This window comes from Sorex araneus, chromosome X (assembly GCF_027595985.1).
Source record: "Sorex araneus isolate mSorAra2 chromosome X, mSorAra2.pri, whole genome shotgun sequence".
Lineage (NCBI taxonomy): Eukaryota > Metazoa > Chordata > Mammalia > Eulipotyphla > Soricidae > Sorex > Sorex araneus.
The window spans coordinates 26,412,804-26,439,063 of NC_073313.1; the positions used below are offsets into that span (position 1 = coordinate 26,412,804).

Genomic DNA, 26,260 nt, shown 5'->3' on the forward strand with positions numbered 1-26,260 from the left:
CTATGTTTATTGCAGCACTATAAACAATAGCCAGAACCTGGAAACAACTTGAGTGCTTGAGAACAGATGAATGGATAAAGAAACTATGGCTCATCTACACAATGAACTATTACTTTGCTGTTAGGGAAAATGAAGTCATGAAATTTTTCTATAAATGAATGGACTTGGAGAGTATCACGCTTAGTAAAATGAGTCAGAAAGTGATGGACAGATAGAGAATGACTGCATTCATTTGCGGCATATATATGTGTGTGTATTAAAAGATATATCCAAGGTCAGGGAAAACAGGGTCTAGGAGGACTGGTGAATGGTTGGAATCAACCACAAGTGTGTGTGGTATGGAGGGGTAGGTAAAATAGAGAAGAGACCAGGATAACAATAATATTTGAAAATCATCACACTGGACAAGAACTGAGTGTTACAAGTAGGTAAAGGGATATACACTTGTTAACCTTTCAGTATCTGTATTGCGAACCATAATGCCCAAAGGGAGATAGGGAGGGGCCGGAGCGATAGCACAGCGGGTAGGGCGTTTGCCTTGCACGCGGCCGACCCGGGTTCGATCCCCGGCATCCCATATGGTCCCCCAAGCACCGCCAGGAGTAATTCCTGAGTGCAAAGCCAGGAGTAACCCCTGAGCATCGCTGGGTGTGACCCAAAAAGCAAAAAAAAAAAAAGGAGATAGGGAGAGATGGAGAGGGAGGGAGGGAGGGAGGGAGGGAGGGAGGGAGGGAGGGAGGGAGGGAGGGGAGAAAGAGAGAGAGAGAGAGAGAGAGAGAGAGAGAGAGAGAGAGAGAGAGAGAAGAAAAGTGCCTACCAGAGAGGCAGGCTTGGTGGAGGGTTTGATGAGAGGGAAACTGGGGAAACTGGTTCTGGGATATGTACACTGGTGAAGGGATGGATGTTGAAATACTGTATGAGTGAAACCTACTCATGAACAGCTTTCTAAATATCTATCTCACAGTGAGTCAATAATAAAATCTTTTAAAAATAAAATAAAATAAAATGGGGCTTATTAAACAGTAATGCACTAGCACTATTTTGTTTTTGTTTTGTTTTGGGCCACACCCAGAGATTCTCAGCGACAGCACAGCGGGTAAGGTATTTGCCTTGCACGTAACTGACCTGGGTTTGATTCCTCCGTCCCTCTCAGAGAGCCCAGCAAGCTACCGAGAGTATCCTGCCAGCATGGCAGAGACTGGCAAGCTATCCGTGGCGTATTCGATATGCCAAAAACAGGAACAAGTCTCACAATGGAGAAATTACTGGTGCCCACTTGAGCAAATCGCTAACAATGGGATGACAGATGCTACAGTGCTACTCCTGGCTCTGCACTCAGAAATTAGTCCTGGTCATACTCAGGGGACCATATTGGGTGCAAGGGATTGAACCTGGTACAACCTCATGCAAGGCAAGCACTATATCCACTGAACTGTCACTCTGGTTTCTCATTAATGGACTACTGAAGAAAAGCTATTTAGTACCAGTAGGTAAAATGATTCACTCTTATTTTGTCTCAAAATATTGCATTTTCTCCTACCTACAACGGATTAAAAAACATACCCAATAATTACTGTATCACTGTCATCCCACTGAACATCAATTTGCTTGAGTGGGTGCCAGTAATGTCTCCATTAGTCCTAGCCCTGAGATTTTAGCAGTCTCTCTTTACTCATTCTTCCCAGCAGTATTACATTGGAGGCTCTTTCAGGGTTAGGGGAATGAGACCCATCATTGTTACTGTATTTGGCATATTGAATATGGCACAGAGAGTTTGCCAGGCTCTGCTGTGCGCGCAGGATGCTCTTAGTACCTTGCCAGGATCTCTGAGAGGGAGAACTAGGCTATAAGAGGTCACTTGGCCGCGAATGTGGCAAGCTTCCAGGAGCACTGTTTTATAGTCTCTGGATCTTTGCCATTGATGGGATTACATGGTGCCAGGGGCAGTTTGTGGGTTTGGCTGCCAAGCTACTAGAAAATGGTGGATTTGGGTGGAGGAGGCCCAGTCCCAATCCAAGCAGGCTTGGAGATCTCAGCCCCGGGTCCCACACACCTGGGTTCCTCTACTGGTTTTTTCATGCGTGAGGCTCGTCTCAATGTGTGGATAGGGGCCTTGAGCATGGCTGTGACTGAGTTCACTGGGGCCACTCGGAGTGGGGTGGGTTGAATTTCTCTCCCCACCCCAAGCAGAGCCCCCTCAGCCGAAGACCTCCAGAACTCAAAAGAATAATACTGGTAAAACATTGAATCAAAGATTACTCATTAATGACCAAATATTTGTCAGCTACAGATGCTTTAAATCCTACCCATATATTCCCAGATTCCTACAAGATGGGGTTTACCAAACACCGTTGGCAGATGAGGATTCTCAACAGTTTCACTGTCACAAGTCTTTAAGTGAGAGAAAGATTAGACACCTGGTGTGCCATCTTCAAACACACATTTCCACGATCTCCATCCCAAAGCAAACCTTGTGAACTTCTATTCACTTTCTCTTCACCATTTGGAAACATCCCAGACAACTAAATAAAAGATGTTTTCTGTTGAATGCACTAGACAGAAATACATAGCCAAAGGGAATACGGACACCAAACAAAGAATGGTTGATATTTCTTTTTGCAATGTGCGTGATGAAACCTAGAGCTCCAGATAGTAAGGGAAGTGCTCTATGACTGAGTTATATGCTTGAAATAATACTGAAATCAATGACAAGAATAATGAAAGGAAGGTGCAATGGCTGACAATATAAAGCTTGTCTAGGCCAGGGTGTAGCTAAAGAATACAGCATTGGTCTTGCACACATTGTGCTGAAATATCTATATGTGTATTAGTCCATACACACAAATGTGTGTATATATTTGTGTATATATAAATATATCACTATCACTCTGTTATCCCATTGATCATCTATTTTCTCAAGCAGGCACCAATAACATCCCCATTCGTCCTAGCCCTGAGATTTTAGCAGCCTCTCTTTACCTGTTCTTCCCAGCAGTGCTGCATTGGAGGCTCTTTCAGAGTAAGGGGAATGAGACTCATTGTTACTGTATTTGGCATATTGAATATGCCACAGAGAGCTTGCCAGGTTCTGCCATGCAGGCAGCATGCTCTCGGTACCTTGTCAGGTGCTCCAAGAGGGAGAACTTGGCTATAAGATGTCACGCGGTCACAAATGCGGCTGCAGGGTTCGGGAGCTTTGTTTTATAGTCTCTGGTTCTTGGCCATTGATGGGATTACAGGGTGCCGGGGGCAGTTTGTGGGTGTGGCTGCCAAGCTACTAGAAAATGATGGATCTGGGTGGAGGAGGCCCAGTCCTGATCCTAGCAGGCCTGCAGATCTCAGCCCCAGGTCCCACACACCTGGGTTCCTCTGCCGGTTCCTTCATGCATGAGGCTCATCAGAACATGTGGAGAGTGACCTTGAGCATGGCTGTGGCTGGATTCTGGAGGTCTTCCATTGCTGGAGCTCTGCTCGGGGTGTGTGGGGGGGAACTCAATGCATATATATATATATATATATATATATATATACATAAACTTTACATACACATAAAAAGTACGTTAGTCATGTTAATTAACCTCCAGACTTGGGTTGCTCCAATTACTTGGCTCTCAAGTAATACTGGTTTGTTTATATTCTTTGCTTTACTTTTTTTTTTTTTTTTGCTTTTTGGGTCACACCCGACAATGCACAAGGGTTGCTCCTGGCTCTGCACTCAGGAATTACCCCTGTCCATGCTCAGGGTACAATATGGGATGTTGGGATTCGAACCCGGATCGGCTGCGTGCAAGGCAAACACCCTCCCCACTGTGCTATAGCTCCAGCCCTTCTTTGCTTTACTTTTGCTGGGGAAAACACTCTTGAGGAAAGAAATGATGCTGGGGCCACCAACCCTAGAGCCTGTGGTGCTTACAAAGCTCTGAACAAATTCCAGGCACCAAACCCAGAATCTCCTCTGGCCTCTATAATGAGAACTACTTTCTCTTATAGAGGGTGTGGGCCACTGCGCCAGCTGCTCCGAGTTCATATACACAGCCAGGCTCAGGGACAATCCCTGGCCTTTTTCGGGCGGGTCCACGCACGGCACCGAGGACAGTTGGTGCGCTGCACACAGTTAAGCACCTAAACCACTCTGGTTGTGAATCTATAGACAATTCTTTATAATAATTACTTGGGGTTGGGAGGGGGCACTCGTTGCTGGTGCGAGGGGCCCAGGGCTACAGTATATGGTGCTCATAAGCCCTGTGGCTCCAGGGATGAAACCCGGGACCTGCCGCCTGGCAGCGGGCATGGCAACTATGGGCGGGCTGGCCGGGCCTCTGTGCTCAGTCCATCCTTTGCTCCGAGAGTTGGCCTGAGCAGCCGGGGTAGAGGGTGAGACCCTCAGCGTGGCCTGCTCTGGGCTTTGTGCAGACCCCTGCGGAGAGCAGGGCCCGATTCCACGCTGCATCTCCGTGTCAGGCCAGGCCAGTGGCAGCCCCGGCGCCATCTTTGAAGGTCCTGGCTGGGGGCGTGGCCTGGAGCACCCGGAACCCCAGGAAGTGCCCCTCCCCCCAGCGCCCCGACAAAAGCCAAAGCCCAGGAGCTCCGGGTAAGGCGCTCCAGGGCCACCACGCTGCAGCAGACGCCCGGCAGCGCCGTGAGGCTTCCCTTGGCTTGCGTGAACCCCCGATTTGGACCCCGAGGTAAGGTCCAAGCCCCCAGAGGAACCTGAGAATCCCGTGTGCAATGAGCGGGACCCCCAGGGGGCTCAGAGGTATGCCTTGGCCCTGGGGGCTCCTCGTCCTTGGGCCCTCCAGGTGTCAAGGGAACTCCCACGTTAAGTGTCTCGGGTGGGGGGACACGAGCGATGTCGGCCAAGACGGCCGATGAGGCCGGGCTGCAGGAACCCCGGGGGCGCTCGGCCCCGTCAGGGTCTCTGGTGCCGTCTGGGAAAATGGTGGAACAGGAACTTCATTGACCTGGTTGAGGGGGCTCCCGCAGAGTTCCTCCGGTGATTGAGGCACCCCCCCACCCCCGGCTGCCCACTAGAACTGTGGAAGGGCTATGGCACAGTCTCCTTTGAAGACCCTGGCACGGCCTGGGGGAAGGATCACGGTTCCAGGGGAAAGAGGGGCAGCACGGTGGCCGTGGCGGCGGTAGGACCTGAAGGCACCGCAATTGCGTTACAGACATGCTGGGGGCTGGGCCCACTTCTGGCCTAAGGAAGCACCAGCGGGCCGCTGGATTTGTTGTGTTTTGTTGTTGTTGTTGTTGTTTGCTTTTTGGGTCACACCCAGCGATGCACAGGGGTTACTCCTGGCTCTGCACTCAGGAATTACTCCTGGTGGTGCTTGGGGGACCATATGGGATGCCGAGGATTGAACCCAGGTCGGCTGCGTGCAAGGCAAACACCCTACCCGCTGTGCTATTGCTCCGGCCCCGGCCGCTGGATTTGCAACAAAGAAAAATGCCTGGGATCGGGAGAGGGATAGGGGGAGGGGAGGGCAATGCAGGGACAGACGCCCCTCGTGGCCCGTCTGGTGACATAATTGTGCCCGATTCTCCTCTGTGGAGGAGCACTTGGTATTAGGTTCACCCCCAGCTAGACGCACATCTGAACTGGTTCCAGGACTCAAATGTGATGATAAAATAAGCCAGGCAGAAGGAATCGTGGGTGGGGGGAGATGGTGGGATTAGGGGTGGGTGGGGGGAGGTTTGGGTGAGATGGCGGGGTTGGGGTGGCAGTGAGGGTGGTGGGCAGAGTTGGGGGAATACACTGGGCTTGGCAGATTTCCATGGGTTGAGAGAGGGTGGCAGGGGTTGGCGGAGAAGCCAGCGGTGTTCGTGCGGGGAGCATCAAGGTTGTGGGAGTGAAAGGTGATGGTGGGAGTAGGGTGGCCAGGTTTGGTGGACAGGTGGGGTCTGGAGTGGTTGTGGGCAGAGCAGCAGGGGTTGGGGGAAATTACAGGGGTGAGGGTGCATTGGCCAAGGGTGACACGGGATACAGAATGAGGCGGTTTTTGAGGATGGGTGGAGAGAGGGTGGTGGGGGTCATGGGAGATGATGGGCATGGGGGGAGAGGGTGGGATCTGGAGCGGCCGCATGAATAAGGCGGGTAGAGGAAGGGGATGGGTGGGGAGACTGGGATTGGGGTGGCTGAGTGGAGGGTGGCAGGGTTTGTGGCTGATAGTGAGCTTGGGGTTCAGTACGGGAATGCAGATGGGAAACAAAGGGTTTGGGGGTGAGGGGAGGGTGTGGAGATTGGCGGAGACCGTGGCGTTGGAGGTGGGTGGGGGAATACAGTGGGGATGGCAGGGCCTGGAAAAGGTTGTGGGGTTGGGATGGGTAGGGTGAGGTTTGCAGGGTTTGGGGAGATACAGTGGGCCTGGGGATGGGTGGCGGAAGGTAGTGGGTTTGAGGTGGAGTGAAGGTGGTGAGGTTTAGGGGATAGAGCTGGCTTGCAGGAGGATGACTGGCTGTTGGGGAGGGATTCCTGGGGCTCTGGAGAATGTCCGTCAGGGGGCCAGAGCGCTAGTACGCGGGTAGGGCAGTTGCCTTGCACCTGGCTAATCCGTGTTCGATCTCAGGAATCTCATCTGGTCCCCTGAGCCCCACCAGGAGTGATTCCTGAGCTCAGAGCCAGAAGTAACCCGCTAGACAGCTGAAAAGAAGAGTGTCTGCCCAAAGCTCAGCAAGGGGCTGGGGGGATCAGGGCAGCCTGTCTGCGCCCACAGTGCACACACCATCTTGTTCTTCCTCCTGCAGGTGTGCCCCTCACCTGCCGGGCCTCCACACTCCGGCCACTAGACCCCGTCCAGTGCCAACATGCCTCGTGGGCACAAGCATAAGCGCCAGGTCTCTGGGAAACGCCGCCAGGCTGGAGAGGAGGCCCCCACATCGGAGGGCCCCACAGAGGTCCCCAGCGAGATCATGGCTCAGGCTACTGCTGCGATGGCAGCGGCAGCCTCAGTGGAGGCAGTGGTGGCACTAGACACCGCGGTGGCAGCGACCACCGAAGGAAATGTCAAAGCAGCGGCAGCAGAAGCAAAAGCAGAAGTGGCAGTGGCGGCGGCCATCGTGGCAGCGGCGGCAGCAGTGGCCGCCGCAGAGGTGGCAGAAACAGCGACCATGATAGCCGGGGAAGGAGGCGCCGAGAATGTGGAAGCAAAGCCCCGTTCTGCGAAGGCCTCCACGGCTCCTGCCCTGGGCTCTCGACGTGTGAGGGGACCCCGGCGCCGCCGCAACCGTCCAGAGCTGGTATGTGCCCCCATGCTAGAGAGCTTCCAGAATGCTCAGCCCTTTTTCCTGGCATCCTTTGCCCACGAAGGGCCCAGGATGGCTTTCCGGAGCCCGGCAGCGGAGAGGTTGGGCATCTTTGAGCTCCCACGGCACTTAACCCCTGACATCTTAGCCAGTAAGGCAGGGATGATGGAGCAGTTCCTGATGTACAGATTCAAATCGAAGCAACTTAGTTTGAAGAGGGATATGCTGGACCTCATCGGTCTGGAGTACGAGGAGTATTTCATGGATATCCTGAAGAAAGCGTCAGAGCGCATTGAGGTGGCGTTCGCGGTCAATGTCAAGGAAGTGGATCCGGTCATTCACGCCTACGATCTTGTGGGCAAGATCAAGCTCCCCAACAATGGGAGGCTGCGTGCTGGCAAGGGACTCCCCAAGACCGGCCTCCTGATGAATGTCCTGGGAATGATCGTCATGAAGGGCAACAGTGCCAAGGAGGAAGACATCTGGAAATTCCTGAGCATTATGAAAGTCTATCCCGGCAGGAAGCACTCCATCTTTGGAGAGCCCCGGAAGCTCATCACAAAAGATCTGGTGAGGCTTGAGTATCTGGAGTATCGCCAGATAGCCGGCAGTGATCCTCCCAGCTACGAGTTCCTCTGGGGCCCCAAAGCTCATGCTGAAACCACCAAAAGGCAAGTCATAGATTTTTTGGCCAAGATAAATGAAAGAACCACACGCACTTTCCTGACCCAGTATGAAGAAGCTTTGAAAGATAAAACAGAATTCTGAAGATGCAGCTGAAGCAGACAATAGCCAAAACCAAGAACTCCTCATGCAAAGAAATATCTGCCCATCCCTACTGATGTGAGGTTTGCATCATCCAGAAAAGAGAAGGTGGCAGCACCACTGAACTTAAAAGTTTTGCAAATGTTAAAAAAAAAAACATAGTGAAACCATCAGTTTAATGAGATGGGAAACAAATTTTAAATGAAGCATGAGCAATGTTAGCCTGTTTGCTCCCTATTACTGGATTTTTCTTTCTTAGTATTAAATGATATCTGCACTGCATTTCAGTGTATGAAAGTTGGAGTTACTACATGTTAATAAACTGAACCTTGGACTGCCTCTTTTATTTACTCTACTTTGCGTGTGTGTTGTGTATGTGTGTATCTGTGTTTGTGTGTGTGTACTTGCATATATAAGCCAAAGTGCTGGCACTGGGGATACTAAGGAGAAGAAATTTCAATCTCAGAAATCGTGAGCCTGTTAGACTCTGCAAGTAAGATGGCCCAGTAGTGAAAAGAAAAGGAAGGGGCTCTGAGAGGTACCTTAGGCTTGTTGCTCTGGGGAAATGTAGGGATCGACACATCCCTAGTAAAATATAATTTTCATTGGCACTATGGGAGAGGTAATTTGAGTTTGTGGAAGTGGTTATAGAAGTCAGATCCTCTGATCCAAGGAATGCTTCAGCCAGAGTTAAATGCTATGTGTAAAGTTGGGTTGTGTAGCTAGTGAGGGCTAGCCGTTGTGGGTATAATGAACAGAATCAGGTGGCTGGGATGGAAGGACACATAGACAAATGCAATGGCTGTTAAGTGTTAATTCTAGTAATATGAGTCGCATCCATCTAAAGACGGCTACTTTACACCTAAATTAGATGATAGAATATTATTTACTTTGGTTTTTAAAGTTAGGACTTTTGGTGGGGGGCATGACATACAGTGCTTGGGGCTTACTCTTGATTCTGTGCTCAGGAGTCATTACTGGCAGAGGTCATGGGATCACATGAGGTGCCTAGGATATAACTTGGTTGGGGGACCTGCAAAGCCTGTGTTCTATGCACTGTATTACCACCGTGTCCCCTAACAAGTGACTCAGCGGTCACTATCTAAGAATACTTAATATTCTCTGACATCTGCATTTTTAAAAATTCAAACAAGGTGAGTGGTACCATCTAGGCTCAAAATAGTATTAATCACTGTCATTTTTCAACTATTTTATACTATTTTCTTGTCCCCTTACCATGTGGCTTATAAGTACATACACAACACATATATCATACATGTTCCAATAGTATAATCATGTAGATAATTGAATACACTTAATAGGTGATTTCCAATTGTCTCAAAATTTCAATACTATTTTGTAGTACAACTGGGACTAGATCCTAGGTCTGGGTTTATGCAGAGGCTACACTGGTCTCATCCCCAAGTCCTGTAGGTGAAGCTTTCTGTGTGTGTGTGTGTGTGTTTAAGCTTCTCAACAAAACTGTGGGCTAGTAGGGCTACAACCAGCAGTTAGTTAAATAACATACAGTGCCTACGGTGGAATCCTGAGTTCCGGTTCCATGTGTCCTGGCATGTACTCTGCACAATTGAGCTAGCATCTGCTCTGACCTTGTGTGTCTTAATTTCCACTCCTTTTTCTAGAGTGCACCTCAGAAAACACAAAAGGGATGTGCAGCTAAGTCACTGAAAACAGCCCTCTTGAAAGGGAAGCTAAATAAGAGAAATTAAAGACTGGACACTGTCTTTGGGGTTCCCTTTCCCTCAGATGCTGCTGAGAGCTAACTCTGTCCTCGAACTGGTGGTTATGCAACCAACTCAACTCTTTGCATCAGTTCTCTGCCCTTTCCTGAGGTCTTCCTCAGAGGGTGCAAATCTGGAAACTTAATTTGCTGACCTATGTTTCAGGATGGACTTTGACTTTGCTATGGACTTTCAGTTTGCTTTACTATGGCATCCCCTCTGGGCTGCAATCTGCTCAGAGTGGGACAGACACCTTCTTTAGCTGCTCTTACCCCCATCCCCATCTAGAGCAATATAACTTCCTGCTGGTCACTCCTTCACCGTGCATATCTATTATATTAGCTTTGGATCACTGTTTATCTGGCAAAATGGGGATCTTTTTCCTCTCTTTCTCTGACTCCTTACTATTTTTCATTCCACAGGTTGGGGTTTTTGTTTTGTTTTTTAGGGGGGCCACATCGGGCAGTGCTTGGGTAACGAAATTATTTCTCAACCCCAGTGTCATATGCTCCCCTATGGGATCCCAGGATACTGCATATGGGACACAGGTGGAAAGGATAAAATTGGGTAAGTGGTGGAGGGGGAAGGTCTCATGTGGCTAAACTAGGAGGGCAGCCAGTAGGCCCGGGTGGACACAAAAAGGAAATTAAATCCATTGTAAAATGATGGAGATCAAACCCTGGTATAAGTTTAGGAGTCACCCGTTTTTCTGAGCAAAAATGGCGGCAGCGGCAGCATCCACGTGGTGAGAGCCACCCTCTAAGACCCCTCAACCCGGAGATAGGACTGTCTTTAGTGACGTAGCCTGTAGGTGGTCCTGGGACGGGGGGCGTTACCGGCACGCCTTCCGCCCAGATATGATCTGGAGCTGCGGCACGAGAAACAGACCCTCCGCTCTAAAGACTGTGATCCTGAGCTCTCCTAACCCATTTTGGCACCAGAGCGGATTCTTGCAGCCATCCATTTTGGCTGTGAACTGACCTAAAATATAAGAAACCCAAAACCTTCAAAGTCTTCACTCTCAGCAATGAAGAGAAATTATTAGATGATGCCTATTCAGCAGGCCTGATTGTTGGGGAAAATTTCCAAACAATAATAGTGAGTTCTGTATGGAAATATGGAATGTACTCAAAGTACATAGAGAATAAAGGGAATATCATTAGCTACTTAGGTGGGGGGTGGGGTGAGAGGGAGGTGTATTGGGGTTCTTGGTGGTGGAACATGTGCACTGGTGAAGGGATGGGGGTTTAATCAGTATATGACTGTGACTTAAACCTGAAAGCTTTGTAATTTTTTTCCCACGGTGATTCAATAAAATTTTATATAAAAATGTTTAGGAGTCACTTGTTACACAATAATTTATATATGAAGTTTACAAGGAACAGTGTTTATATTTGGGGGACCAGGGAGATAATTCAGGGGTTAGTGGCACATACACAAGGGCCCAAGACAGATCCCTGCCACTGCATGGCTCTCTAGCACCACCAGGTGTAGCCCTGGTATCCCGTGGCACTAATTGGGTTGCCAAGGTGTCATCTGGCACTGCTGACCTGGGCAATTCTGCACAACCTGGCCAAGCCTTGAACCATTGAGCCCAGTCGGATAAGTATGGCAGGGAGTGGCCATTGCTCTTTCTGGATATTGTTTACCAACAACAACAAAAAGTGTGTACAGCTTGTGTCTCAAATTGAGGAATCTTTCTTCTTATTTTTGATCTAGAACAGGATAATTTGGCATTGACAAAGTTATGTTGGAAATGTGAAATGACTTAGTATTACAATTGTTCATGGAAAAACATTTAGCAAAATATATATAGACATTTGTCAATACCTCTGTTTCTTACCTATTTTAGTTTTTAGTTTAGCCCAATTAAATGACACATATTTGGATTTGTTTTGTTAAGAATGCAGAAGAAAAGAAAATGTAATCAATGTGAAAATATGTTCAGTTATTCCCTTAGCAATAACTGAACATTTGCTTTTTAAAATACTTTCTTCTATGTCTGGGAATGGTACCGTATTTTTTTCATTCTGCAGCAAGAACCTAATATGGATGATGGGAAGATATAACAAAACTGGAACAATTAGGATAGAGCGAGCATGTTAGGATGAGTCTTGCAATGCCATTATTTTGAATTTTTCCTACATATTTCATTTATTTAAAAATGTTTTACAAGTAAACACCACTACCTTTTCTTATATGCCCTTTTTATGAAAAGCACCTTTTACTGATCTGCCCATTGTGGTAGATATTTTAAATATTACAATAGTTAATTTTGAAACTGAATTTTTGTCACTCATGGCTCATTTTTACTTCTTGTGCTTTGTGTCTAATTTTCTGTACTGATTATTTGGGGGGGGGTATCTCCCAGTTGCTTATCAAAGGGGCCTGGGGTCACTCCCTGAACTACTCACCTGGCTGTGTGGCTAGATAATTCATTGCTGGCAGGATGTTATGGTGCTGTTAGGGCACCTGGGCCCACCCAAGCATGGCTACCAGGTGAACTGACTTTTTTATGAGCTGTGTTATTTGTCATATGTGGACACTGACACTGATAGGGGAGGGAGAATCTTGGAAAAATTATGAATTACTGCCCTGAGGACAACTCCCTACAGAACTTCTCCATGCTTTCTGGCTACCAAGGTAGACTGGCTGAGGTGTCACTGAGGGACACCAGCAATTTTTTCAGCTGAATGGGGAGAAGTTGTCAGCTGCCTCCTCCTCCTCCAGGAAGCCCTCCAGGAAGCAGAGCATCACTCAGATTCTTCACAAAAGATGTATTGTTTCTTCTGGTGATGGAACTCCCTACCCCCCAACCCCAACACACACATAACCACATATACACATACTATCTGCAAATTGACCAGGAGCTAAACTAACTTGTATGCAGGTTTGGGCCACATCAACCTCTAGCTCTGCACACTGTGCCCCGAGACCCTGGCAGGGAGCTCTTACTAGTCGTCAGAGGGCACCAGGCTGAGGTGAGACACATCAAGGATGACACATCACCATGCTCTGCTGCACTGACTCAGACTATACAAGACTGGAGAGGAACTAGGGGGTGAGTAGGTGGTAGATGTTATGTCCTGTCTGTCACAACTGCCACTGATGCAATCCCTAGGGGTTCAAATGGGGCCCCCGTGCTGGTACCTGTCTCCACCCTGTGAGCCCCATCTCTTAGGACACCTCTCAACTTCCCTGAGCTCTAAATAATTTTCCGCTTAAGCTCTTAAATGGGTTTTTGTCACTACTCATATATTCCTATTTATTTATTGTTTTGGCCCACACCCCACTGCTCAGGATTTAGAAATTATGACCGTAGGCTGTCAGGTTCAAGGTACAAAGCTGATGTTAACTTCATGACTTAAAGCTAAAGCAATGAGTATATCAATTCTACTTAATTTTACTTATTTATAAGTAAAATCTGAAAATTATTCACACTATAATGCCAAAATATAGCTCCAAGGGACTGGAGCAATAACACAGAGGGTAGGGCATTTGCTTTGCATGCAGCCAACCCGGGTTCAATTCCTCCTTTCCTTTCAGAGGGCACAGCAAGCTACCGAGAGTATCCTGCCTGCACGGCAGAGCCTGGCAAGCTACCCTTAGCGTATTCCATATGCCAAAAATGGTAGCAAGTCTCACAATGGAGACGTTGCTGGTGCCCACTCGAGCAAATCAATGAACAATGGGGAGACAGTGTTACAATGCTACTTAATTTGGAGGCTCAAGTTCTGAAACATAAAGAGAAGGGTCTGCTAAAAGGCACTACTTTTTATTACTCTTTTAAAATTAAAGCACAAATTTCCTCAGATACCTTACTTTGTGTTACTGTTTTGAAAGCTTTCTAGCTATCATTGGAAATAGTATTTATGAATTCGGTTACTTCCCAGGCAATTAAACATATGTGCAATTCAAATTAATATGTTGGGTCAAATAAGCATGTAAACTGTTGCACCCATGCCTTGGAAATAATCGAAAGAATATAAATATAATGAAGCTTATAAAATGAGAATACTTTTTTTAAATGAAAAGAATAGATAAGATATACTAAAATCCATGAATACTCATACTATTAAGAAATAATGAAGCATATTAGAGATTTTGGAGCTATATATTTTTTTTTTTTTGCTTTCTGGGTCACACCCAGAGATGCACAGGGATTAATCCAGGCTCTGCACTCAGGAATTACCCCTGGTGGTGCTTGGACCATATGGGATGCTGGGAATCAAACCCGGGTTGGCCGCGTTCAAGGCAAACACCCTACCTGCTTTGTTATTGCTCCACTCCCTTGGAGCTATATTTTGGCAATATAGTATAAATAGTTTTCAGGTTTTACTTATGAATAAGTCTTTTATATGACCTAATAATGAACTCCCTGGAATTTTAAGATATTATATCTAAATTTTATACGTACATGGTATGTATATATGCATGGTATCTTGATTGTTTAAACATATACAATGCTTTAATAGATACCCTATTATATACTTTCACGCATAATTGTGTATAGATTTTCTGTACTCTTTAGTAAAGAATTTACTTTATTGGCATTCACTCCCTATTTGACTTTGCATAAACTAGACTAATGCTCTGGGCCAGAGCACTACCAGGAGTGATCCCTGAGCACAGTCAGGAGTAAGCACTGAACACCTCAGGATGTGGTCCTCAAAGCCAAACAAGCATTATTTCAGAGATACCAGCTACCATGGCAGGAAGATGCTGGGGCAGGGAAGGGAATCGACAGGGGGAGACTGAGACAACAGTGGAAAGGGGTCGAGGTGTGTGCTGCTGGAGAGCTGTACTTATGAAACCCAATCACTGACAATATCATAAAATTGGAAATCATGGTGACTAAAATCACTGTATCAATGTCATCCCTTTGTTCATCAATTTGCTCACGCAGGTACCAGTAAGGTCTCCATTGTGAGACTTGTTACTGGTGTATCAAATAAGCCACGGGTAGCTTGCCAGGCTCTGCCATGCAGGCGGGATACTATCGGTAGCTTGCCAGGCTCTCTGAGAGGGATGGAAGAATCAAACCAGGGTCAGCCATGTGCAAGGCAAATGCCCTACCTGCTGTGTTATCACTCCAGCCCAGTGATTAAAATAAAATAAATAAATTACTTCAACACTACTTATCTGGAGAGTTATGTATGGCTCTGTATGTTGGAGGAGAGGGGGAAGAAAGTTGGTGTGGGTGGCAGTATAACTGTGCATCTGCACATGTGTGCATACAGACAATTGTCTTTATTAACTGGCTCACGGACCTTAATCCAAAAGAGTAGGGTTTTTTTTTTAATTGTGACTCTCACAGGAATCATGGCCAGTGACAGTACAGCAGGGAGTGCGCTTGCATTACATGTGGCCAAACCGGGTTTGATCCCTGGTATCCCAAATGGTCCTCTGAGACTTCCAGGAGTTATTCCTAAGTGCAGAGCTATCAGTAATCCCTGAGCATCACTGGGTGTGGCCCACCCCCCCCCAAAAAAAAAGATTATATGTATATAGTAAAGAGCTAAAGAAAACTTTTTAAAGACATTATCATTAATATCAAACTAAGGCCCTAGTTTATAAAGGCACTATTAATATATGAAATCAAGAATGCCATCAATACTTCAACACACAAAACCCCACAGGAAATAAGTTGTCATCAGCAGAATGTCACCAAATCTATTGTGATATATTTTAAGGAAAATGTAACTAAGCATTCAGAATTCTGAATGAAGACCCATGGCAGGAAATAAGGGATAAGTGACAAGACAGCAGGATAAAGTGAAAATTGAGATGGCAGAACTGAGAATTCAGTAGGATAAGTGACACCTTCACAGAAAGTCAGATGCATTTTAGAATGAACCCAGTAACTCATGTGCAGGATATAAAGAAATAGTGTAGTGAAGTAACTAATGCACAAAGACAAACAGCATAAGTGGTCCTTAGTAGGAAGGACTCACTTGCCATGAGTGGGGGAGTGCAGACAGGTTAGCGAAAGGACCACTGTGACAATGATAGCGGGATGTAGTCACTCCGGACAAGGTCTGGATGCTAAAAGGAGATAAAGTGATATGCAGTACACCCTATCGGTATCATGTAAACCACAGTGCCTAAAAGGCAAAAAGAAAAAAGCACCTACCATAGAGGCAGGCTAAGGGGCAGGTGGAAAACTGGGGACACTGGTAGACCAAGTGGACACTGGTGAAGAGATTGGTGTTAGAACATTGTACACTTGGAACCCAATCAAAGCTTTTTTTTTCCTTTTCTTATTTTTTAGGTCACACCCGGTGATGCTCAGGGGTTATTCCTGGCTCTACACTCAGGAATTACTCCTGGCAGTGGTCAGGGGACCCTATGGGATGCTGGGAATTGAACACGGGTTGGCTGCCTGCAAGGCAAACACCCTACCCGCTGCACTATCGCTCCAGCCCGCAATCAAAGCTTTTTAATTCACAGTGATTCAATAAAAAATTTAAGAATGAACGGAATAGTTTAATAATAAGCACAATGAGGATTACCAAGGATATGGATGATAAAAGAGATCATTAAGTTTAAATTAAAATGTAAACTGATACCAGCCTAAACCAGTTTTGAAATGAACATTTAAGTAACAGAGTGCTCCAATTTTGGCAATGAATGGTTTAAAACAACTAAAAATGTTCCAGTACCATGCTATTTTAATTATTACTGCTTTGTAATAGAGAGTCTCTTGCAGAGTCACTTGCCTGAGCGCCTGGCTGTCTTTCCCGGGGCCCCTTGGATGGGATGGGCTCCAGCTTCCCTCCCCCCCCCCAGCAGGGCTCCTGGCGGCTGAAGACCTCCAGAGCCTAGCCACAGCCATGCTCAAGGCCCTCTCCACATGTTCGGATGAGCCTCACGCATGAAGGTACCGGCAGAGGAACCCAGGTGTGTGGGACCCAGGGCTGACACCACCAAGCCTGCTCGGATTGGGACTGAGCCTCCACCCAGATTTCACATTTCCCAGTAGCTAGGCGGTCACACCTAGGGACTTCCCCTGGCGCCATGTAAGCCCACCAATGGCCAGCATCCAGAGACTTAAAACCAAGCTCCCCCAAAGTGGCCACGTGATATCTTATAGCCTACTTCTCCCTCTGGGAGAACCTGGTAAACTACCGGGAATTTCCTGCCCACATGGGAGAGCCTCGCAAAGTCCCCATGGTGTATTCATATGCCCAAACCAGTAACAACCAGGGTCTCATTCCCCTGACCCAGAAAGAGCCTCCAATGCGCAATCGTTGGGAAGTATGAGTAGAGAGGGGCTTCTAAAATCTCAGGTCTAGGACAAATAGAGACATTACTGAGACCACTCGAGAAATTTGATGATCAACGTGATGATGATGATGATGCTGATGATGATGAAAAGAGATTGAGGTTGGGGAGGGTGATTCCTCCCATATACTTTTTCCCAAGAGTTGCTTTAGCTATTCATGAAGGCTTATTGTTCCATATGAATTGCAGGAGTGCTTGCTCCATTTTTTTGAAGAATGACATGAGTATCCTTATGGATACTCGCATTGAATGTGTACAATGCTTTTGGGAGCACTGCCATTTTCACAATGATAATTCTCCCAACTCATGGGTAGCAGATACCATTCCATTTGCTTGTGTCCTCTCATATTTCCTTTTTTGAATTTATTTCGTTTTTTAATTGTGAGTCACTGTGAGGTTGCAGTTACAAATTTAGCCATCTTCATGCTTCTTTTTCCCTCATACAATGTTCAAGAACCCATCCCCCACCAGTGTCCATTCTCCACCACCAATGAACCCAGTATCCCTCCCACCCTCTAATCCCGTACCCACCTGAACCACCCCGCTTCTGTGGCAGGGTATTCCATTTTGTTCTCTCTCTCCTTTTTGGTGTTGTGGTTTGTGATAGGGGTACTGAGTGGCCATTGTGTTCAGTCTCTAGTCTACTTTCAGCACACATCTCCCTTCCTGCTCGGGATCTCCACATTTTACTTGGTGTTCCCTTCTCTATCTGGGCTGCCTTTCATCCAGCATGTGAGGCTATCTTCCAAGCCATGAAGCCAACCTCCTTGTATTATATACTACTATTCTTTGGTGTTAGTCTCCTACTCTGTTATTTTATATTCCACAGATGAGTGCAATCTTTCTATGTTTGTCCCTCTATTTCTGACTTATTTCACTTAGCATGATACTTCCCATGTTAATCCACTTATATGCAAAGTTCATGACTTCATCTTTTCTAACAGCTGCATAGTATTCCATTGTATAGATGTACCAAAGTTTATTTTTTTATTTTGTTATTTTGTCATATTGAATGGTGAATCACATGCACTGGTAAAGGGATGGGCATTTGATCATTGTATGACTGAGAAACCTTAAAGCTCTGTAACTTCTCATGGTGATTCAATTAAAAATAAATTAATTACAAATAAAAAAAGAAAGAAACAGTGACCAAAATACAAAGAAAGTCTACAGAATGGGAAAGGATAGTCACCCAATAACCATCTGATAAGGGGCTGATATCAAGGATATACAAGGTACTGGTTGAACTCAACAAGAAAAAAATCATCCAACCCCATCAGAAAATGGGAGATGGAAATGAACAGAAATGTTCTCAAATAAGAAGTTCGAAAGGCTATAAGACACATGAGAAAATGATCTACATCACTAATCATCAGGGAGATGCAGATTAAAACAACAATGAGATATAATTTCACACCAGAGACTGGCCTACATCCAAAAGAACAAAAGCAACCAGTGTTGGCATGGATGTGGGGAGAAAGGGACTCTCCTTCACTGCTGGTGGGAATGCTAACTGTTCAGCCCTTTTGGAAAACAATATGGACAATTCTCAAAAAATTAGAAATTGAGCTCCCATTTGACCTAGCAATACCACTCCTGGGAATATATCCAGGAGAGGCAAAAAAAAGGTATAGTAGAAATGACATCTGCATTAATTTGTATGTTTATTGCAGCACTGTTTACAATAGCCAAAATCTGGAAAAAAACGGAGTGCCCAAAAACAGATGACTGGCTAAAGAAACTTTGGTACATCTACACAATAAAATGCAGCTGTTAGAAATGATGAAGTCATGAAATTTGCATAAAATTGGATCAACATGGAACATATCATGTTCAGTGAAATGAGTGCAAAAGGGAGAGACAGACATAGAAAGTTCACACTCATCTGTGGAATATAAAGTAACAGAGTGGGAGACTAACACCTAAGAGTAGAAGAGATAAGGACCAGGAGGTCTGGCCCATAGCTTGGAAACAGACCTCACATGCTAGGGGAAAAGGCAGCTGAGATAGAAATGGAACACCAAGTAGAGGATGTTGGGCAGACTCATTCGCGTTGAAAGACGTGTGTCAAAAGCAGACTACAGACCAAACATGATGGCCACTCAATACATCTACTGCAAACTACAACACCCAAAAGGAGAGAGAACAGGGTGGCATGGTGGGGGATGGGGTGGGGGTGGTGGGAGGGATACTGGGAACATTGGTGGAGGAGATTGGGCACTGGTGGAGGGATGGGTAAACGATCACCATGACTGAAATGCAAACTCGAAAGTTCTTAAGTTTATAACTGTACCTCACAGTGATTCACTAATAAAAAATTTAAAAAATAAAACAACCAAAAGTGCAATCCAATATTGAAATACATAAACTGATATTTGTAGTTATTTTCCAAGATTAGGCCTTTTCGGATGTACAGCCAGATTTCCCCAAGATACTCAGAACCCTATAATGATGCTATAAACAGTGTTACTTCAATGAAAATTTCTTGTAAAGATGTCGCATAGCCTTCTCAAGATGCATCTATTACGTTGGTATGTGGACAGTTTCCAGCTGAATGGAGAACCCACAGGCTCAGGAGAAACATATCCATTCCACGACTTTCTAGAGGAAGAAAAACTGTGGAACTTACCTAGAATGAAGATTTTAATAATTCATTTATTTTTTTTCAACTGTGCTCAGGGCTTACTCCTAACCATGAACTCAGATCACTCCTGACACTTGTTTAACCACATGAGGTGCTAGGGATTGAGTCTATGCTGGCTGCACGCAAGGCAAGGGCCTTACTCACTGTACTCTCTATCTGATCCCAATTATTTTTAAGCCTATCTATATGGCAAGGAAAATATCTATTCACAAAGCATCTGGTCTTAGTCATAAGAATTCCCCCTTTTGCCTCCTTTTGCCTAAGTCTGTAATCCATTCCTTAGTTCAGAATACTCCCATTTCCCCTCATTGATCTATGTGGATTCCACATCTGTAAGTAATTTTATTTAATTTGTATTTTCTTCTACTAAAATGTCTGGTGGTAATTTTTTTTGCTTTATTGGGTCACACCCAGCGATGCTCAAGGGTACTCCTGGCTCTGCACTCAGGAATTTCTCCTGGCGGTGCTCAGGGGAACATTTAGAATGCTGGAAATCGATCCCGGGTCAGCCGCGTGCAAGGCAAACGCCCTATCCGCTGTGCTATCACTCCAGCCCCTGATGGTAATTTTTATTATTTGGCCGATAAGAGCCCAGATGAATAAGGGGAAATTTCCCCAAATTCCCAATAGTAAAAACAAACTAATAAATTTATAAGAATTGTTTTTCTTATACTGATTCGAATATATTTGAATGTTTACAGGTTAATTTTTATTAAATTCATTGTGGCAAAATATAAAGAATTTAAAATAGGTGTTTCAAATGAATATATGCTTTGTTTTCACCATAGCCTGCTTTAATATTTCTTCTTCTGCGTGGTTCTCCTCTCTAGCCTTCTTCAAATCAGTGCATGTCACCTTTTCTGCCTTCAAGATGACCAATAAACCATGGTATTCATCCTTAAATGTCCTGAATAAACATCTAGACAAGTCTTTGCATATAGCAGGATATTTATTTTTGTCACCATTAATCTGTGATACAATGGCATCACACTATACATATATCTCTGAAACTTGTTTATCTAACTTACAAAAAGTATCCAACTCAATTTATAAAGTCCTAACCATTATTTCAAATATCATAATAATAACAAATAGTATGGGTATGGCAGAACCTATCTTGGCATTTTCTTAACGACAGAGATTTATGTTTTATAAAGCTTTTTTCTAAAACAAATATTTCAATGACCTTTCATGTGACTTTATTTTTCTGTGTCAGGGTCCTGGGAGTATTGTATTTTTAACCTTAATGTGGCTCATTTGCTTTTATAAAATCTTTGATATATCAAAATTTTATAATAAGAATGTTTGTACCTGTCCTCGCAAACAGCAGAGATCAGAGTTCTAATTTTAGCAGTTCTAATAGAATCGTTTTTCTTTGTTACTCTAATTGGAATTTCTTTGAAGGAAAATTTGGACATCTTTTCATATGTCTGTTAGTTCACTGAATATGCACATCTGTGAAATGCCTATTCATACATTTTCTATTGGAATACATTAATAAGAGTATTTTCTATTTGATAGAAATTAACAAGTTCTTAACTGCATTGCATTTTAGATATACTATTTATAAATTGGTTTATGATATATTGTTGCACTTAAAATGTTTAATCTTTATATTTTTATTTCAGCCATGATTAAAATTTATCATACTCTAATATTTTTATTGAAACTTCAAGATTTTCTTGAACACTTTTAATACTCTTACGTGTAAATATATAACCCACCTGGAATCAATGTTAACCTGAGATGTTAAGAAGATCACTTTTTGGGGTTGGAGCATTAGCACAGCGGGTAGGGCATTTGCTTTGCACACAACAGACCTGGGTTTGATTCCCAGCATCCCATATGGTCCCCTGAGCACTACCAGGGATAATTCCTGAGTGCAGAACCAGGAGCAACCCCTGTGCATCACCGGGTGTGACCCAAAAAGCAAAAAAAAAATCACTTTTATTTTCTTCAAAGTATATCAAGTACTACATTAATACTTTCTTCAAAGTGTATTAACCACTATGAAAATATTATGATAATAACATTCTAATATTAATATATATTCTTCATACTGAATTGAAATAGTTTTGCTGTATATCATATTTTAAATAACAACATATTCTATATACTCTACATATTGCTTATCTTTATACATACTTGTCTTTATGCATTCTGAGAAACATGTTCTAATGGATACCTAATATTTTGCTTATTCATGCAAATATTATTCATTATTCATTCATACCCAATTTTTAAAGAAGCAGTAAAACTATTTGAGCTCAAAGGGGAAAATGACTAAAAGTCACTACATCAGTGATAATTACATCAGGTTGTTGGGCAACCTGGCTATGGACATACAACATAAATGGAGGTATTCTCTATGGCACTTAAAGAAAATATTTTTCCATACTCAACTGAATGGATGCTTTCAAACATTTGCCCCTCTGAAAAGCAATCCTGAACCGAGTGGGATGCAATGATTTTAGATTATATCCTGACATCTGTAATGGCAACTCTCTCATCCTCTTTCCTGCCTTTGCTCCTTACTTTCAAGTTTTCACTCCTGCCGCTCAAGTTTTACTCTATAATTTTATCTAACTCAGGTGGTTATTTTCTTTTCTAACAGAATCTTAGAGGGCTGGGGATGTAGCTCAGTGATAAATTTCTTGCCTTCTATGTGTAAGGCTCTGGGTTCCATCCCTGAGCCTTACTGGAAAAAAATAAAACAAATGATCTATAATAGAGTTTTAGAAACCAGAAGAGTTTAGTGAAATAATTCAGAAGGAGAAAGACAAATATTAAATAAACTCACATATATGTGGGATATAAAGAAGCAAATCAAGATAACAGATAAAAGAGAATTACTGGAGGGCAGAACTGGTACGGTTACCTGAGTGAAAAGGAGGATCAAAGAGAAAAAGATGTCCAATGAACTATGAAGGGAGATTAATACTTTGTCAACGGGGATTGTGTGGTACCATACACTCGAAAGAAGTATGAAATTACCACCCCCTCCAATGTGACCTCAATAAAAATATACATATATATTTTCTTAAAACTTGGTTCTTAAAATTGTATCTTATAGTATTGGTATAGTTACAAATACTGTTGTTTAGGTAGATCAAAAACTTTTTACATGGGATGGGAGTAGGGTGTTTGCCTTTCCCACAGCCAACCCAGGTTTGATTCCCAACATCCCATAAGGTCACCTGAGCACCGCTAGGTGCAAAACTCAGGAGTAACCTCTGAGCATCGCTGGGTGTGACCCAAAAAGAAAAAAATACCTTTTTACATAACTAATAACTTCCATATTTATATGACATGTATTTTTTTCTTTTATGTGATTACTTGATTTGGGGAGCACACCCAGCAGTGCTAAGGACTTACTATTTAGTCTGCTCTCAGAAATCACTGCTAGCAGGGCTCCAAGGGACAGTATGGATGCCAGACATCAAATTTGGGTATCTCCCTGACCTATTACTTGATACGTTTTGAATCCCTAAATTTTTAAGAGACAATTTCTTTTGCTTCTTTATCCCTAAATGTTTTTCGATATAAAAATTTTTATTTAACCTAAGTTTTTGCTTTACCCATAAATTTTTATCATATCTTACTGAAGCCTGTATCAAAGCCTATGTCTGTTGGACTGTGTGCTAACACATCATATTCCAGAGTGATGCAACATATATTTTTATCTTGAGTAAACAGTCAAAATCATCTTTAGTATTTTCCTTAAATAATTTCTGAAGGTGAATCCTAGTTCTTATTGATATTGTTTTATCCATCCTCATACAGATGGGAGAGTATATAAACTGTTATTCGTGTTTGTATTTTCTTTCTTGTTCTTTTTTTGAGATTTTAAATCTGAATCCTATTAATCCAATATATTTTTTCACAATATGTACCATTTTGGCTTTAGTCCCAATTAATTTCTTCTCATCCAAATGTTTATTTCCTTGTCACTGTCACCCAGTTGTGGTCCCTAGAGAGTAGATTGTGTTTCACATAGTTCTACTTTTAGTTTAAGTTACTTTCTAAATCTAAAGTGTGAACAGTTCCTTCTGTTCTTTTACATTCTCCCTAAAATAGATGTTAAAATTATTTTATTTAAAATTAAAGGACTAAAAATGCTCATTAGCAATAAAACCCCAATTTTCCAGATGTATTTATTAGCATCTTAAAGCTTCTAAATTTGATATGTTTAAGGCATAAGCATTGATTATATTGCTTGTCATGAGACAATTAGGAATGGCCAACTCTCATCAGCATTGATACATGCGTATTAGATTCTCAAAAGTCTCTGATTTCATGATCAGCAACTGTTTGGGCTTTACAAAAAATCCAACCACATAACTGCATCCAATTTAAAATAGTTATTGCATGTATGAAGAAAAAATAAAATTTATTTTTCTAAAATTTAGCTGATAATTTTAATGTTCTTTTTAGTTTGGGTTTCACATCTGGTAGTGCTTAGGAATCACTCCTAGTAGAGCTCAGGGACCACATGGGATACTGGGCATAGAATCTGGGTAAGTCACCTGCAATGTAAACACCCTGCCTGCTGTACTATCGCTCTGACTCCAGTTTTAATGTTATCATATTTCAGAGGCCCCATTAAATTATATCATGTTATCCAACCAAAAGATATTTAATTTTCATATATCACAAATATTAAAATAATTTTATGAATTCAACATTGCTCAACAGTGGTAACACTTATTTGGGGTGTTGGCAGGGAGGTTCTCCTAGCAGTGCTCAGAAAATTCATCGCAAACCGAGTCAGTGGTTTGCACAGGGCAGGAGAATGAAGTGCTGCTCTGGCCCTGGAATGCTGGGGCTAACTGGGCCCCCACTACAATGCCGAGGAACTCAGGGGCTGCACCCTATGATATTCGGAGGAGCATATGGTGCCCATCAAACCCAGCTCAGGCACAAGTATACGTGCTAACCACCGTATTATCTGCCTGTCCCATAACATAATTTTAATACGTTATTTTGCTTTAATTAGCCCATTTTCATAATCACTTAAATTTCATCGAACTGGGAATCCTGTGACTTGCTCAGGGATTGAAAGTACTGTCTCTGCAGGTGTAAGATCATGAGTTTGAGCCTCAAAACTTCCATAAGCTTGGTCATGCCCACATGTGATCCCAGCAGCTTTGCTGTCCTGACCCCTTGGAATCTCAACAGTCTGTGATCTTTGATGCACCGTCAGACATATGTGAACACTGCAGCTAAATTAAAGTATACAATGCTCAGTGAGCACTGCAACTAAATGATGTGTGAGCACCATGTCTGTGAGAATGATGCCTGATGAGGACATGTGTGAGCATCACAGTGACCGCTGGCTAACATTACTGCAAGGATATGAACAAGCACCACACCTATAAGAGTACAAAACCCAGCAAGCTTGTGTGCAAGCACCACAACTAAAATATCAGAGCCCTAGTGAGGACCATGGCCAAGTGTATGAGCCCATGAGCAAGTCTTGGAGTACTGCAATCAACTATGTGCAACCCTGGTCATCACAACAGGAACAGCAACAAAAATGAAGGGAAAATAGATGAAGACATTATCCTACTTATTTTATCTGTTACTGTCTAAATGCACACAGAGTTGCTACCTTCAAGTTAAAACATTCAGTGATTGATTGCTTTAATAACAAGGCAGAGTTAAATAAACTTGGACTTGAAAATGGGAAATACAGGGAAAAATAAATCCAAAGGGAGCAAATCCACAAAAGTGAAAATAAAGCTCACTGAGAAATATAAATAGCACCATATGCATGGCAGGGATGCTGTACTATACCAAATTAGATGGGAAAGAAACATAGACACCAATGAATAAACAAATAATATTTATTATTCACTAATGTAGATAAGAAAGTATAAAATGAAAACAAAGATGAGTTGAAGCAGGTAATTTCAGATAAAGTCAGTGAATAATTGCTTAACAAATCCCCAGCTTGTGTCCTTAAAGGGTAAAAAAAACCCTGGAACTGTAGCACATGTATTTTCCAGAATAAAATTTCCCTGAGAACACAAAACTGATTTTTCAGATCAAAATTAAGAAAATTCCACTAAAACTACAGTCGTGTATGATGAATTTCATATTTAAAAATAAATATAAAGGAAATCCTTGTGTATCAGTCCCAAAGCAATTTTATAGTCAATTTTTCAAATATTGTAATTATAAGCTTGGCAGAATGCACACTTCTCAGCAGAAGCAGCACAGTGAGACTTTCTAAAATTCAGTAATGTTAATGAGATGGCACTAAGCTTAGCATAAATGGAAGTTAAGTTTGTTAAAGTCAAAAAGCCAGCAAGTGATAGTGAAACCAAAGTTTTTATATAAATTTCTCTTTAAGACCTCTACCCTAGTAAACTTCTATATGATCTAAATAATGACACAAAAAAAGTTTCCACAGATACATGCACATATGCAATGTACATGTGTTAGACAAATATGTACGGATTGCAATCTATACACAATGCACAGGTATATAAATGTGTGTATATACACATATACACATCTGTTTATCCATGAGTTTGTATGAAGACAGAAAAAAAAACACTGAGTATAAAAACCTTTC

At 43.4% G+C, this 26,260-nt stretch overlaps 1 protein-coding gene across 1 annotated transcript; it reads left to right on the forward strand.

Moving 5' to 3' along the window:
- The first annotated feature begins 6,807 nt into the window (after positions 1-6,807).
- On the forward strand, positions 6,808-8,013 carry LOC101549392 (melanoma-associated antigen B5-like). Its single transcript, XM_004612465.1, has one exon. It carries the CDS (start codon positions 6,808-6,810, stop codon positions 8,011-8,013), a length of 1,206 nt encoding a protein of 401 aa, XP_004612522.1.
- The last annotated feature ends 18,247 nt before the right edge of the window (positions 8,014-26,260 follow it).

Excerpts from the sequence above, each read along its gene's own strand:
- LOC101549392 (XM_004612465.1), top strand. The coding sequence starts at position 6,808 with ATGCCTCGTGGGCACAAGCATAAGCGCCAGGTCTCTGGGAAACGCCGC.